At 40.4% G+C, this 17,324-nt stretch overlaps 1 protein-coding gene across 4 annotated transcripts in view; it reads right to left on the bottom strand.

Annotated features, from left to right (window-relative positions):
- Positions 1-334: 334 nt before the first annotated feature.
- Positions 335-17,324, bottom strand: part of CUNH18orf25 (chromosome unknown C18orf25 homolog) — a 69,451-nt gene continuing 52,461 nt past the window's right edge. For all 4 annotated transcript variants that reach the window (XM_013118044.3, XM_005076468.4, XM_013118045.3 and 1 more), the window contains 2 exons: positions 11,469-11,595; positions 335-4,288 (listed from right to left, as the gene is read on the bottom strand). In XM_013118044.3, the coding sequence (XP_012973498.1) occupies positions 4,099-4,288; positions 11,469-11,595 (317 nt within the window). In that variant the 3' untranslated portion in view covers positions 335-4,098. The remainder of the gene's footprint in view (positions 4,289-11,468; positions 11,596-17,324) is intronic.

The following is a 17,324-nucleotide window of genomic DNA, read 5'->3' as shown; positions in this document are numbered from 1 at the left end:
TCTTGTCTCAACCTCCCCAAGTGCTGAGATACCACGCCCGTGCCACCACTCAGTTTTTTACATGGGTGCTGAAGATCAAACGCAGGTCCTCGGGTTTGGCAAACACTTTACCAGCTGAGTCAACCCCTAGTCCCATAAAACTATTTTTCCCTAGATCTGACAAAGGTTATTCACATCTTGGAAACAGGACACAGCTCTGGGTTAGCTCACAGGGCATCATATGATGGTCAATTCACAAAATAGAACATTTTCACCTCTACAGGACAACTTTGGGATAGTTCCAAGCACTACCTTATTAACTGAGGCAGGAAAAAAAAATTCTCAGAAAGTATCATTGTTTAAATACACTCTATTTTTATTTTGTCTTAAAATAGTTTAACCTTTATGCTACAGACTTATTTCAAAAAACAAAATCTTATCTTGCACCAAAAAAATATATATAACACTCTGTTTATTTTTTTTCTCCAAAGACCATTAAATACTAAATGGAAACAAAAACTAAATAATGGTGTAAAGAACCAAATCTCGTTTTACAAACTTGAGTTGCACATTTGGAAAACATTACTTCTACGCAATGATTTGTCGTCACTGCATCAAGTCCGCACTCAGTCCCCAGCAACAGCAGATCTGTTAACTCCAAGTGCACTGGTTCCTAGCCATACAATGGCTGACAATTCATGTTCAAGGTAAGAAGAGCAAAAGATTCAGTGACCTTTGCACTCTTTAAAGAACAAAGCAACAACAAAAACATTTCCTAGCTTCCAGTGATTTTTTTTAAGATCACTACCCTTTGAAATTTGTTAGAGAATAAGTAGTGTTTTAAATAAAAAGAAAAAATACAACAGCATTGAACTAAAATACGTGATTATTTTAAACAAACAGTGCACAATCTGAGGAAGTTTGGTTAGGGTGCAACAGTTTTTATATACACATGGAAGTCACATCACACACATACGGGAGAGCAGAATTGGGGCTCAGCTCTTTGCCTTTAAAAAAAAAGAAAAAAGTCAAAACTAAAACAAAATTGTGCCCTAGGCTTTTGCAAGCCGCGTGACACAGAACAAAAAAGCAAGCAATGAATTCATCTTAAGTTACTCATGGTGTTAATCTGCTAACAGTCCATGAACAAATGACTACACTAGCAAAACAGGCAGGTCATGCTTGTAACTGTGCTGACTGACAAGCACATGCTATGGCTGTTCTCTTACCAGTGACAGCATCCAGTTAGTCTTTGCCAGTGATTTTCAACATCCTAACGCTGTGAGCCCGTAATACAGTTCTTCATGTTGTGCTGGTTCCCAACCATAAAACTATTTTCATTGCTACTTCATAACTGTAATTTTGCTACTGTTATGAGCTGTAACGTAAATATCTGATATACAGATGGTCTTAGGAGGCCCCTGTGAAAGGGCATTCAATCCTCAAAGGGGTTGTGAACCACTGATCTATAAGAACAGACAGCTACAAAGAGCAGTAGTTGCCACACAGAGCTGCGACAGTGACAAACAACCAGGTTTCTGCTCCTCTGGTTTTCTCAAATTGGAGGGGAAGGGAAATTAACCACATTTGTGACATAAACCAATCTGTGATCCCACTGAATCCCTCAAACAATGACTTGGCAAAGCATAAACAACTACTTAGGTTACCAAATGTAAAACTTTAATTAGGAAACAATACTTTATTAGGAGAGTTATATGTCACAGAATTTGATTAACACCTTGCCAGAAACTACACTTCCACTCTCCTAGATGTAACAATAATGGGAGAGTCCAAACACCCTCTTAATTAATTATTAGATGGGAAAGTCCCATACTTCCTAGAGAGAGCCGACTGCTTCAAGCATCCCTTCACTCGTTGCATATTAATGCCTGAATCTCTGTTTTGATGCACCAAGTCAAGTAGTCAGGGACCTGTATCCGGAATAAGTATCTGTTTGTGCAACCTAAGATAAAGGCAAAGGGCCAGAAAAGAGTTTGGTTACAACTCCATTCTGTCGCCAATCCACAGTGCACCCAAAGTTAGGGGGATGGCTAATAGGAACTAAAAAACGGTCAGGGAAAAATCACCTGCTGTATAGACTTGAACAAAATGTTATCAACCTGAAAAAAAGTAATGCAAAAAACATTCTTTAAAATGGGGCTGCGCCCTGATACTAGGGGAGATATAAGCTGCGAAAACTTCAAGTCAAACACTCCACTATATTCTCTTACCATTGATTTTCTGGAAAACAAAGACCAGAAATTACGTCTCTCCTCTGTTGAGTATTTTAATTCAAGTAAAAAAAAAATGTGTAACAGTAAAACTCAATAAATTAATCCTAAAGCAAGATGTGAAGGTCCAAAGATACATCAGCAATGAATTTTCAAAGTCCTGTTTCACTCTGGCCTCTGGGTCTTTGGTTTCTGTCTAAGATTGTGGCCAGGTGAGAGCGATAAATGATGTTCTGAAACTGGAGAGTCATGATTTTTCAAGCCTAATTAGTAATAGACTGAAGAAAAAACTGTAAAGTTGATGAACAGAGGGCAGATCAAATGAATACTACAGAAAAGATTGAAGAACACATGCTCACATATATACCTACCAAAGGGATCTACCGAAGAACTGAAGTACCAAGAAGGAGAATAAAGGAATAATCTTGTCTTTGAGGAAGAAAAAAGAAAATGCCAGGCAGACTCATGCATGAGCATGCAGGCTGTGTCTTATTCCTCTCGGGGCCTCCACAGCATCCACCCTACACAGTGCTTTATGTAGAACAAATGGGTCTGGTCAATGTGTGCACTGAATGAAAATGGTAGGTCTCATCCTACGATCAGGAAGAGCCACCAAGGCATAATGAGGGAGCAAAAGGACACAGCAACACCGCATGTAACAAGCAAACAAAAACAAAACGTGAAGTCTTCTGAGACAATATTACTTCACTCCCCCCTGTTCACAATACATAGTATTCTAATTCTAGGTATTGCTTTTTTAAAATACTTTACTAGTAACTACAACATTATAGGAAAAAAGGTAGTAAGTAACTAATGCCACAAAATTCCTCTGCTGGCATTTCCTAAATTCCCTGAAGTGTCTATTATCCTTTACTAATCCTTTTAGATACTGTAAGACTTATAGTACTATCAATGTGCTTTGCATCTGATTTCTTATGGTCTATTTTCATTTCTCTTATGTATATATTTTAGAAGGCGAAGAAAACTACCCAAACACAACACGAGGTCCAGTTAAACAGTTGTCAAACACCCTCTATGGCGCAACCAGCTACAAAAGAAGGCACTTCCCTCTCAGATCTGCAAGTGCCTACAGACTTGGATGTCATACAGCCTCTTAAGTTCTTCCTACTCAAGTAACAGGTTTCCATGTTCCAGGGGAAAAGCTGAGAGATAGAGATTTCCCCACTGACCTCTCAATGCACTCTTCAGAAACTCTCAAAGAAGTATGAATTATTGCAACAAGGAGACCAACTGAATCCCCTTAATAGTATCTGGGAATAAAGGGGGGGGCGTCTCGATTATTTGTGTAATGGCAAGTTATAAGGAGCTATGTCAGGAAAGAAGGCAGAAGACGTAAGCTAAAGAAAAAATATATTTTATAATACTTCTGTCTTCCACTTTTAAGGAAGGGTATTCTAAATGCACATGCCCTACCAGGTGCCAGCAAGGACCTGACTGATATGTGTGCAAATGCCCTAGGGTAGGAGTGACAGTGAGGCAGACAGAGGGTGGTCACATCTAGATATTAATTTCATTATACAGAAAAATAAATATAAGATTCAAAACCTGAAATCCATTTTGACTAGTAAGTAAAATATTATTCTAAATGGAGGATGACTTTTTAAGATAAGTCACCAAGCAAAATGAAGTTGTCTAATAAAATCCACCATTCTCATATTCTTATTGAGGAAAAGAAAAAAATTATTTTCTCTGTGATAAGTTATTTTCCTAAGTGAATATTTTAATAAAAAGGGGGGGGGAGGTTACCATGAATTTCAATTCCACAAATGCCACAAACAGCTTCTGAAGCTGAAGCTATGACAATGAACTTCCATGTCAAAAGAGGAGGAAGTGGGAGGGAACAGTGCAGAGAAACAGTGACATTGCATTACAGTAGGTATTTACGTCTGCTATCCTCATCCAAGGTAAGGTCAACAACTTCTGCTGGTGAGGCCCAAGTCTGCTGGGGAGTCACAGCAGTCCATGACTGTGTTTGCCGGGAGCCAACATACTGCGTGCCAGAGCCATGCTTCCAGGAAGAAACACTCTGTATCACACCTCCTCGGGGGTGAACACACCTGCAATTGTGTGAAGAATAAAGTCCAGTTAATCTTACCATTAGAAAACTATGAGATAATGTGGCTTCAGTTGTACTCTTCAACACTTTACCAATCCTATTATGCAAGTTTATTTTAAAAGCCAAGGGCTCAAGTCAACTCAGTCACTGACAACAGGGAAGATGCTTTTCTTTGGACTCACCGATTTCTAGGATAGAAATGAACAATCTTAGTTGAAACAAGAAAAATCTGCATTTAAAATAAGTTTTGTAGCACAATTAAATAACCATGCTAAAAATAGTGAAGATAGGCCAGGTGGTGGTGGTGGTGTATATCTTTAATCCCAGCACTTGGGAGGCAGAGGCATCTCTATGAGTTCAAGGCCAGTCTAGTGAGTTCCAGGACAGGCTCCAAAAGCTACAAAGAGAAATCTCATCTCAATCACCTCTCCCCATGCCCCGCCAAAAAAAAAAAGTGAAGACAGGGGGCTGGAGAGATGGCTCAGTGGTTAAGAGTATTGGCTGCTCTTCCAGAGGACCCAGGTTCAATTCCCAGCACCCACATGGCAGCTCAAGACTCTGTAACTCTAGTTCCAGGGGTTCTAACACACACACAAACAAAACACCAATGCGCATAAAATGAAAGATAAAATTTAAAAGTAGGGGCTGGAGAGATGGCTCAGAGGGGCTGGAGAGATGGCTCAGAGGTTAAGAGCACTGACTGCTCTTCCAGAGGTCCTGAGTTCAATTCCCAGCAACCACATGGTGGCTGACAACCATCTATAATTGAATCTGGTGTATATATAAAAAATAAATAAATCTTTAAAGAAAAAATTTTTAAGTAGTGAAAATAATGCTATTTTATGTTCCCATACATTTTCTACACCTTGCACAAAAGATCTGAATTGTCTCACTGCGTCTCAGCGAGAGGAACAGGGCTGAAGCACACAGGAGGGAAGAACTATACCATTAACGAGTCACATGAGCTCACCAGGAGAAAACGGGTTCACACACAACAGCAGCTTGAATTTCATGTTCCAGCCAAACGATAAACCAGAGCCCCTGAAGGAAGCACTAAGAAGTCCTGACTCAAATGAGAGGAAGACAAAAGGCTCGAGCTATGACCCCACATCTAAAATCATTGATTGTACCCATGTAGCTCATGTGTGAAATAACAAGTGGCATGGGTTTTGGTAGCCTGACAACCAGAGCTCAGTCATCAACACAGTTATTCTCTGAATACTACATGCTCGCTCACCATGACATGAGTGTATCCATCACGTTATCACACACATAATAACGGTTGGAAACACAACTGCTTTTAAACCATACACTGCCCAAAAGACTATCTACCTGTTCTTTTAAACAGGTCTGCTGACAATTAAGAGAACTATGGAAGAACAGAGCCACTGGGGCCAAGGCACAGGGCAAATACAGTTTCTGTTTCTGTTTTAGTTGGTTGGTTGTTTTCAGTTTTGTTTTATTTGGGTTTTGAGACAAGGCTTTGCTATGTATCCCAGTTTAGCCTTAAACTGACTAGGTATCACAAGATGGCCTTGAACTCACACTAATCCACCTACCTTGTCACCCTGAATGCTAGAATTACAGGTATGGGCATCACACCTGGCTCAGAACACAGATTTCCCAAGTACCAGAAACAGAAAATCTGTTCAGAAATGGGCCAAGGCGACACGAAGCCAGAGGCTACAATATTTTCAAAGACTAGCTAGTCAAGGTATTAAAATAAGGAACCCACACCACAATCTATAATCCCAAGCCTTACAGTCTGTTAAGTAAACACAGACTGGGTAACTATGAAGTGGAGCATTTACAGAAATTGCTTATGGGATACTTATGCTTATGTTACCTGCTTATGTTACCTCACCAGACAATTCCAAAAACCTTATGAGATTGAATGAAAGTCATTACCCATGGTCTACAGATCGAGATAGGTGACAGGATTTACCTGGTCATAGTACTCTTAATTGTCAGGTCAAGGAACTTTGAAACAAGTCTACTTTAAATTGTTATAGGTAAAATGAACCATCTTAAAGTATGAAGTTCTCTAAAAGTTCAAAAGCTCATTTACACAAGCATTCTATTTTAAGTAAAGCTACCTAGAGAATTAGTAAGAATTCAGGAACTAAGTAGCCACCAAGGCAGTCAATGTAATCTTTGCAGAATTTCTGCAATATCTAAACTAAGGGATATAAAGTCCCATTGTTACTCTTCCAAAGGAATTATGGTCAGTGGTTTAAAGGGATCTAATCTAATCCGTATTTTACAGAAGAGAAGAACCAAGGATGAAACGCAACGTAAGTATAGAACTAAAGCAAAATCTCATCTCCAGTCAGGTTTACTATCCTCTAAGTCACTATGCCTTCCTCAAATGACAGCTGAAATACTACTCTGTTTGATCCACAGGACTGCTGCCTGGTCTCAGGGGTATTTGTTAAACATCAAAACAGATTCTAGAAAAGTATCTGGTGTAGGAGCAGGGAGTGAGAGTGAGAGGTTTAAAGTCTGCATTTCCTACTGAAGAGTGAACAGTCAAAGAGGACGGGAGATGATTACATATTTAACTAAATGATCTCTTCTGTATTGTGTTACAAGCAATTCTAATCACCGTAAGTGAAAGGGATGATTAGGACACAGGAACACCTGAAAGACCTAAGGATAAGAACGGGCCCGGACCACCTGGGTCAGTCTAAAATTTTAAATCCCCTTGATGATATGATGGCCACACCTCTCTGGTCCAGAGTTTTTCTGGCTCTAGAAAGCTGTAGCCAGGTGGGTAGCTCCCAAAGAGAACTGCCACAAACTGCACAGTCCCATGAAAGGTGCCTGGGGGACTAAAAGGGCTTATTGCTCTTGCAGAGGCCCTGAGTTCAGTTCCTAGCACCCACCTTTGGTGACTCACAACCACCTCTCCAGCTTCAGGGGATCTGACACCTCTGGGCTCTGATGGCACCTGCACTCATGTGCCCACACCTCCACACAATTAAAAAAAATACACTTTTTTTAAGAGTCAAGCTGGGCACCTCTGAGAATTACAGAAGGTGGTAACATGATCTCCAGGGTCATCAGTGACTAGGATTTGTTGGAAGTCAGGTTCAAAGTCACTGGGAGAATGGCCTGGGGAAGTTAATAGTATTCAGGCATCTGTACTGGCCTGTCCTTGGGAATTCTCACAGGATATGCCTTCAGCTGCAGCCACTAAGAGCACCACCTGCACACACTCACTACGTTCCCTTTTAAAATGGTCCTGCCCACCTCCCATGCTCGCTCTCTCTCTCTCCCCCCTCCCTCCCTCTCCCTCTCTCCATCTCCCCGTCTCCCTATCTCTCTTCCCCCCTCTTCCTCTCTCCTCTCCCTTTTTATGATCTCTTCCCCTAATAATCCCCCCCCCATTTAGGCTCTGTCGCATCTTTCTCTTTCTTGCCCAGAAGTCAAGACTACCGAGTGCGGCCACAAGAGAATGCCTGCCTGTGCTCTGATTTGTGTGCTGGCTACTTAAAAATGAACACTTTCCAAAAATTAAGGTATACATTATGACTTGTTTGGTGTGTTATAAGCAGTAAAGCATTCATTTTTTTTCATTGTTTAATTACCTAGAACATTTAAATAGAATGAGATCCAGGAAATGAATGAAACAGTGGTTTTTTTTCTTCCTTACAGTGAAAACACAGCCCAATACATGTTTGTTTTGCTTTTTTGAGTACAGAAAAATAACTTGGGGGGGGCAGAGGTTAATGTATGTGTTCATATGGATCCTTGCACAAGCGTGTATGTGTGTGGCATATGCACCCATTTTATATGTACACACCTACATGTGGAGGCCTACAGAAAACTTCAGCAGTCTTCCTTGATCGCTTCTTTTTTCCCCCTGAGACACTTGAACCTGAGGCTCATCAATCCATCTAGACTAGCTGGCCAAGGGGCCTTAAGGCTCTGCCAGCACTGGGGTTACAGTGCCCTAAGTGCTACGGATCAGAAATCAGGTCCTCAGGCTTCATGCCACAAGCACTTTACCAACAGAGTCACTTTTTTAAAGTGTACAAAACAGGATGGTGTTGGAGAAATGTTTCAATTACTTTGTAAAATAGGATACGGTAGAGAAATATAATTTATAACAACAGGTATGGAATTTCTACAATGGTTTTTATAAGCCACACAGAGTTGTTCTTGAGGCATCAAAATGAAAACAAAACAATTTTCATAGTTAACCCATATGCTTTCCTGTATTATGAAAGGCATGGGGTAGGGAACATATTTAGCTGAGTTTTAATTGGCCCAGCCCCAAACTAGAGCAGATACAGGCTACATACTATCTGCATAGGACCAGCAATGAAATCAAAAAACCTAGGGACACATTTTGAAGGAGTTTTTGTTTCTGTTTTGATAAGGTCTCACTATGTAGCCCAGGCTAACTTCCAGCCTGCTATTCATCTGCCTCAGCTCTCAAATACTGCTTAGTATGGCTATCTGCTTAGTTGGGCATATATAGCACTATGCCTAGCTTATTCTTAATTTTATAATTTTTTAAAAATATCTAGACCTCATTCTCAAAAATATTAGAAAAATATAAACAAAATCTGATAGGATTTCTTTTTTTTTTTTGGTTTTTACGAGACAGGGTTTCTCTGTATTGTTTTGGAGGCTATCGGTCCAGCCTGGCCTCGAACTCACAGAGATCCGCCTGCCTCTGCCTCCCGAGTGCTGGGATTAAAGGCGTGCGCCCCCAACGCCCGGCCCTGATAGGATTTCTTATTCATCATATACTGAAACTTCACAGAGGCAATTTCCTTACAATATAGAAATTTTTGACATGACTTACTATTCTAAGAGAATAATATTAAAGACTCATCATTTTTGCCCTCACTTACACAGCCTGAAGGTGACCACTTAAGCATCTAGCTATTTTTTCTAAATGAAAACAAAATGCATCCTTGTTATTTTAGGGAGATGCTGGTTTCCTCCCCTGTTCCTTTTTAATATTGATGTTAACAACTGGGTCCATGAAACAGTCTGAAATGCAATGATTCTTCTGCAATTCCCTTGCTGAGTATTAAAACAACATTATGCAAAATGTTAGGAGTCTTATTCACTAAAGTCTCAGAAGAGGTTATTGAAGGACCATCAGTTCTATACCCACAGAGCACTACAGGCAGTAACCTACCTATCTAGGAAGAAAAGGGGAAAAGACCAAAGACAAAGGAAAACATTGGCATGAGGGTCACATACCAAGACTTAAATAGACGCAGAAGAGCTAGGGACCCAGCAAGTCTGCATCTTACTAGCATGGAACATACTGTGGAAGTGAACTGCCCCCAAAGGAATATCTGGAAATGGTAATAAATTCAAATAATGCCAGGAGCTCACCACAACAGTACAAGGTCACCATAAACAGTGCATTTAACCTTTAGTTCAGAGAGCATACTCCAGATCAAATCCTGAAGTTAGGAAGAGTATACTGGAGATGGTACCTATACACATATGAGTTAGGGCTAAGAAGACTCTGAGACTTTAAATCAAAAGTCTTTAGTGATAAAACTAGTCCTAGACACCATAATGTTGGGGGGGGGGGTGCCAGGGGTAGAAAGAAAGCTCAGCAGTTAAGAGCAGTTGTTGCTCTTGAAGAGGATCCAGGTTCAATTCCCACCCTCTATGTGGTAGTTTACAACTACCCCTTATTCCAGTTCTAGGGAATCTGTCAGACCTCTGCAGGCACCAAGTATGAATGTGTTACACATGTATACATGCTGTCAGAACACTCACAGATACAATAAAATGAATAAATTTTTTAAAAAATTTCATCATGGAGCTAAAAAGTTCATGATGAAAGAAAGTTGAGCAAAGAAGCTAAAAAGAAAGGCATGCCACATCTCTAGGCATAAGGAAACAATAAAGAAGGAAGACGTGACAGGAATATAGAAAACCAGAACAAGGATGTGCTTTGGCCAAACAAAAGACAATCTAACCATGTCAATCTGTCAATAGGGTATCCCTGTAGACAGTCTAACCATGTCAATCTGCCAATAGGGTGTTACTGTAGACAATCTAACCATGTCAATCTGCCAATAGGGTGTCACTGTAGACAATCTAACCATGTCAATCTGTCAATAGGTGTCACTGTAGACAATCTAACCATGTCAATCTGTCAATAGGGTGTCACTGTAGACAATCTAACCATGTCAATCTGCCAATAGGGTATCCCTGTAGACAATCTAACCATGTCAATCTGCCAATAGGGTATCCCTGTAGACAATCTAACCATGTCAATCTGCCAATAGGTGTCACTGTAGACAATCTAACCATGTCAATCTGCCAATAGGTATCACTGTAGACAGTCTAACCATGTCAATCTGTCAATAGATGTCACTGTAGACAATCTAACCAAATCAATCTGCCAATAGGGTGTCACTGTAGGAAAAATCCAGAAAGATCCTAATACAGGACTTAAAAGGACAGTGTCTTCTAAGAAACAATGTAAGGAATGAAACAATGGCAAAAACATGTTAAAACCAAGGAAAGAAAAATCAGTAGTTCTTTCTTCCTCATCTGATAGGAGAGTCGGATTAAAAAGAAAAGGTTAAAAAAGTTAGAGAATTTATGAGGAAAAGGTTTTTTGTTAAGTCAGGAAAAGAAGAAATGATAAAGATCAGAGGAGAAAACTCATCTCCTACAAACAGGGAAAGCAACCATAAAAATAGAAATGAGAAAAGGAAGCTACACAGGCACACTTCTGGCAGAGGCACTGACTGGTGATACCCAAGACAACACTAACTTCCATGAGGCAGAGTTGCCACTCCTGAGTTAACTCAGTATTCTTAAATTCATTGGTTTAGCTGAAAAACCCCTGCAGAAAGGATGACAAAACCCTACTAGGTACCTCAGTTCAGACACATCTGTATGTCACTGCAGTCTAAACTCCTCTAGGTTCATTCTTTATTTATTTTATGTATGAGTGCTCCATCTACATGTATACCTTTAAGCCAAAAGAGGACATTGGAACCCACTAGAGATGGTTGTGAGCCATCATGTGGTTGCTGGGAATCTAACTCAGGACCTCTGAAAGAGCAGCCGGAGCTCTTAAGGGCTGAGCCATCTCTCCAGGCCCAATCTACCATTTTCCTATCACTCATTTGATTTAAATAGAGTCACAATTCTAAGTATCAGAGTAACCCCAATTACTGGCCTACCTTGCATGCTCCTGAACACCCACAATCTCCACTTCACTATCTGAAGAGGCAATATTAATTTCTTCATTAAGTGGTGCATTGCCAACAGATGTTTTGTCACTTGCTAGGAATCCTGGATCCAAATGACCTGAGAGAAGGAGAGAAAAATAAGCAATACAGTTTTATTTCTTTAGACAGTAACAATTCATTGACAGACCACTCATCTAGATTTAAGTAACTCTATTCAAGCTCTATCAGTCACAGCAAAACTGTTACCAATGTCAAGTAAACAGGGCACAACTGTTGCTTTTTGTTTTTTCCCTTTTTCATGTATGTGCACATGTGTGTCATTGTGCATGTGTTTATGTATGTGTGGTACACACAGATTTTTTTTTTGCAGGTGTGTAGCATGTATGTGGAGATACAAGGTTGATATCAGGAATCATCTTCCATCCCTCTTCAACTATATTGACTCAAACAGGCCCAACCCAGAGCTTCCTGATATGGCCAGTCTTTTTTCTTTCTTTCTTTCTTTCTTTCTTTCTTTTTTTTTTTTTTTTTTGATTTTTCGAGACAGGCTTTCTCTGTATTGCTTTGGAGGTTGTTTGGAACTCACTCTGTAGACCAGGCTGGCCTCGAACTCACAGAGATCCGCCTACCTCTGCCTCCTGAGTGTTGGGATTAAAGGCGTGCACCACCACCGCCTGGCGATATGGCCAGTCTTAACAGCCAGCTTGTCTCCACTTTCAAGCTGGAATTATAGGCGAGCTGACATGCCCCCCTGGCATTTGCATGGGTTTCCGAATTCCATTCCTCACAATTGCATGGTAAGCACTTTAACCACTGAGCCATCTTCCAAGATGCTCTGCCATTTGAAAACAAACAAGCAAGCAAACTAGCTTTTAAAAGAAATATAAAGGGCTGGAGAGATAGCTCAGCAGTTAATGTTAAGAGCATGTGCAGCTCTTCCAGAGGACCCAAGTTCAGTTCCCAGCACCCATAGCAGCTCACAGCAGCCTGTAACTCTAGCTCCAAGGGATCTGACACCCTCCTCTGGCCTCTATGGGCACCTGCATTCATATACGCATACCCCCACACACATATGCACATAATTAAAAAAGAAATATACCATATGGACATGGCATGTATCTACGCAGCACATCAGGACTTTCGAGTAAAAGCCTCCTATTCTATACTTCTGTCTCTTAGGAAATAAACTAAATACTTTGATTAGCACGCTACCTAAATATATTTATACATAAACTATACAGCACTCTATATTTTATTCTGTAGTGCTTTCTGCATTCAACTCTAGTCTACTATTAACGACCTGCATAACCAACTAAAGGTCATTGGGATAGCTCTCTACTGCTTATCATCATAGAACAAAATTTTAAAGCAGAAATCTGCAAAGGCAGAGGCAGAATAAAATTAACCATTCATACTATGTTTACACCAAAATGCTTTCTGAAAGACTTAAACATGTTTTCTCTCTCAAGGAATAAGGATCTGGCAAAGTCTAATCCCAAAACCCATATTGAAGCAAAGACAAGAGGCAGATGGGCACACTGCTGACAACTCAATAGACATGAACCAGCCACCAGTTAGAAGGAAGCATAACCCAGTTCAGCGCACTGAGACACAAGGACTTCTTCACGGGCATCTTCATAAACTGTTCATTACATGATACAATGAAATGTCTCCAATGTCACAGTGCGCTTGACTGTCACAGACCTGACAAAAAGGGCACTAGCACAACATCAAATCAAAACATATGTCTCTAAAGGCAATCCAAATACAAGTGAAACAATTCAGCTATGTGTCTCACTATTAAATATACAACCTTAAATGAATTTTAAATTCCTACATGGCCAGGAATCAAGTTCAGTGGTAAAAGTATTCAATCACCAGGCACACAATGAAAGGAGGAAATAGACTCCCAAAAGTTATCCCTTGGCCTACACACACCCACTCAAACAATTTTTAATTAAAAATTAATTTCTACAAATTAACAGAGTTGCAGTCAACATAAATTTTCATTTACACTTTAAAAGATATTTGCATTTAAATATGTTGTCTTCTAATACAAATTTTTCCTTATACTTATCAAAAATGTTTATGAAACCTCATACAAATGAGACCAATGAAAGGAAAAGTTTACAGACACAGATCAGCTTTCCTCTCCTGTCACCCGCTCCAATGCGCCAACATCCCTGAGAACTCTTGTATTTTTCACTCCTGTCTGCTTTTCACATAACCATTTTGGAAAAGCACAGGCAGCCCCAAATCTAAACTTCACAGTGTTTGCACCTCTACCCCTGAAAACTCACCTTGGAGAGTTCACCCCAGGAGGAAAAGACTTATATCAACTCAATGTTACAACAGTCAAAGATGGGCACTAGAGTGCTAACAAAAACCTGGGAAAGCATACACATAACATTTAAAGCATAATACATACTACTATATACTGTAGACAGTAAGAAAGCTGTAAAAGCAATAAGTCTGATAAGATTGTTAATGCTTAGTGTTTAATGCTATTTTTACCTATTTGGGGAAGTTTAAAATGGCTGAGTGTTGGTGAGATGGGTCCATGGGGAAAGCCACTTGTAGACAAGCCTGGCTACGAGTTTGATGCCCAGGACCCACATGGTGGAAGGAGAGAACCTATTCTCAAAGTTGCCTTCTAACCTCCACCTGAGTGCACTATGGCACATGTGTGCCTACATATATATAAATAATTCTTTAATGACTAGAAACAACTGGTGACTGAGACTACATTACAGTCGGCAACATGGTTTGGATTTCATGTGGTGGCCTTGGCAATGGCCACCAATCTTTGAAACCTACATGCACAAACATTCTCTACACAACACCCAGTTTGTTAACTCTGGGATGCTGTAGTACACATAGATAATTTTTCTGTCTAATACTTGCTGTGGTCAAGTGTTTCACCCATCTGTACCTTGATGCTTTAGTTACTGTTATCACTACACACACTACTACAGCTGCATAGTAGATCTCAAAAGATTTTACTGTTCATCTGGGTGTTCCTATAACAAGTATATTACCTGTAACATGGTATACATTATACTAGATGTTAGGAATACCACTAGACACAAGGCAAGCACTATTCTCAAAAAATCTGTAACACATTCAGTGATAGTAAAAAAGCAGCTCAAAGAATTGCTCCATGGGGAAGGTAGGGAACAGCCTGGACACATGAGTAATGGCACACATCTGTGATCCTAGCATCTGGAAGCCAGGCTGGGTTACATACCAAGTAGTGTGAGGAAACAAAATAGGCATATTCCCCAGACTTAAATTTGATCAGGGAAGCTGAGATCCCAGGGAAGACTGGGCACAAGTGAGGGGGGGAAAGTATCCTTAGGCTCTAAAAGTTTACTCAGAACTAGAATAGAAAAAGTAATGATGAACAATGCTGACAATATTGGCAGAGGTAAAATCGCAGCTTGGAGTCTGGACTTTGATCTTGAACAGTGAGAAACTACTGAAAGACCTTCAGGGTGACATAATTCGGTTTTGTATTTTAAAGACTTCCTTTGAAGTATAGAAATCAAACTGACAGCAGGGTCAGAAACTACTGGCAATGGAACTAGTTACACTGCTACACTTTCTGGAGAAGGTATAAAATGGGAAACTCATGTGATGTGGGGTCAGATAAACAAAAGAATGCAGGAAGTAAAAATGATGTTTGCTGATGATTTAGGCAATTTGAAGGAGACAATAAAGACTGATGATGGCTGCATACATAATTTCAGATCTCTAACAGATAGATGGAGGTGCTGTTCAAAACCTCTTTTGATTTAGAGATACAGACTGGATAAACCCTAACACCCCCGAAGAGGGATCAAGATGCTAGGGGAACATAGAGCAGAGCCCTGATGGCCACCATGAATTAAGAGATGTACAAAAACCACCAAAGACATAGTCAGGTAAGAAGTGAGGATAGGGGTATTATCCACTTGGAACCCCTCCCACTCTTGGGAGTTCTTTTTTGGTTTTTATTGATAAATCTCTGTTCAGTCTGGTGAAGGAAAAAAAGTGAAAATACATAGGAAGCTCTAGAAGCAACAACAAGATGACCTCAGAAAGCAAAGCCTTGGAAATGATGGGAACAAAAGAGCAAAAAAGCTGCAGGGAAACAAGAAGAGACAAACTGCAAAAGGTGGACTGTGGACAAAGGAAGTAAGACAGTGTTGAAAGAGTGGGAGGGATTTGAGGGGAAAGGCAAATGTAGATGTACCATTTTAAAAGATGAGGCAGATCAGGTTATAGTTAGGAGAAAAAAGGAAGCGACAGAGCCATGGCAGGCAGTTGGGATGATCTCTGGATGTGAACAGAGAAATGGGATAGAAAAGTACTGCAGTCATTCTGAGAAAAGAAACAAAACAAAACTCAAGGCAAGGACAGCCTGAGAATCAAGGTGAAATTGCTGATTAGGGAAATAAAGTGACCCTTAATCCAACTATGTACCTGTCTCCAGCTGGGTTTAGCAGTGTAGACATAGACTGACTAGATTATACCAGGTGAGTATAGCTAAGCCCTCAACTACACTCAACAGCTGAGGATACTAACCAAGAAGGCCTAGAGCCAGATCCAACAGGGGAAGGAACAGTAACAAAAGTACAGAAAAGCCCTCAGAGCAAAGCCAGAATGGCATCTGTGATCCCAGCCCTAGAAAGGCTGAGTCAGAAAGGATGCCACAACACTGTGAGGAAACAAACAAGGGCCCTGGTTGTGAAAGGAGAGACACTAGCCCTGCCCATGCCTGCTCTCTGGCCTCACCTCCACTCCTGCTCCATTGTTTGAGCCACCCACAGCTCTGCTGTCACTTTTCCACTGCCCTCTGGATGTCAGCTCAGGGTAAACTGTGCTGAACTTTCCTTCCACTTCCTTATGCAAACAGGGTTTCCTGAAAATGCTGCCTGCCCAAGCCCAGCTCCTAACCATGTCCTTCATCCTCCAATACCAGCAGCCTGTTTCTTCCAGGGAACTTTTTGACTCCTGACAGGTTCATTCATTCATGAATCATGATTGGAGTCTCTCTCCATCTCTCTTTCCACCTGTATGTCAGCTCTCAAATACTCATCTCTGTTCACAGCCACCTTAACATAGTGTCAACTCACTGAGAAGTGCCAAGAGGCACTTAAAGCCACTTGTGACAGACTTACAACAAGATTCTCAGTCTGTCAAGCACCCAAAAATAAGTCAGTAAATTGAATGAAACCAAACTTACAGGAAGCATTTAAGTCAGTGCGGCTGTCAAACTATTCTCCTATCACCCAAAGCTTCAGACAGTAATGGACAAACAACACAAGAAGTCTTACCATTTCTGTGCCAGTTTAGTGCCACCCTTCTGATCTACAATTTAACTTTATGGTAGGAATCTATGATACATTGCAGACATTCTTGTATTCTTGAATACCAGCCTTTCCCAGGCAAGCCCCTCACCCTGGCCTGTGGATATGTGACATATAATATCTTGTTTTCCCCTTCAAAAAACATTTTCTGAAGAACCCACAAAACATGTTATTTTTAGAATATCCTTTTTTATCACTAGTATTTCATATTATTCTAGCTTTATTCATCATAAATCTAAAAGCCAATAATTTAGATACTACTTTCAGATTATTAGACCCACAAAAACTGTAGTGTAAGCCACATAGAGTGGGTACATGCCTATAATTCCAGTATTTGGAAGATGGAGGCAAAAGGATCATGAGTTCAAGGCCAGCTTGGACTATACAAGACCCTGTCTCAAAAACAAACATTCAACTGTAGTCCAAAACCAAGCTGCCTGACAACGCTTACAGTCCAAGTACTTGGGCCCGGATGTAGAGGATTGCAAGTGTGAAC

Source organism: Mesocricetus auratus, unplaced genomic scaffold (assembly GCF_017639785.1).
Source record: "Mesocricetus auratus isolate SY011 unplaced genomic scaffold, BCM_Maur_2.0 Super-Scaffold_6730, whole genome shotgun sequence".
NCBI lineage: Eukaryota > Metazoa > Chordata > Mammalia > Rodentia > Cricetidae > Mesocricetus > Mesocricetus auratus.
Note: the sequence above shows the minus strand (reverse complement) of the source record. Positions and strands in the feature narration are given on the sequence as shown.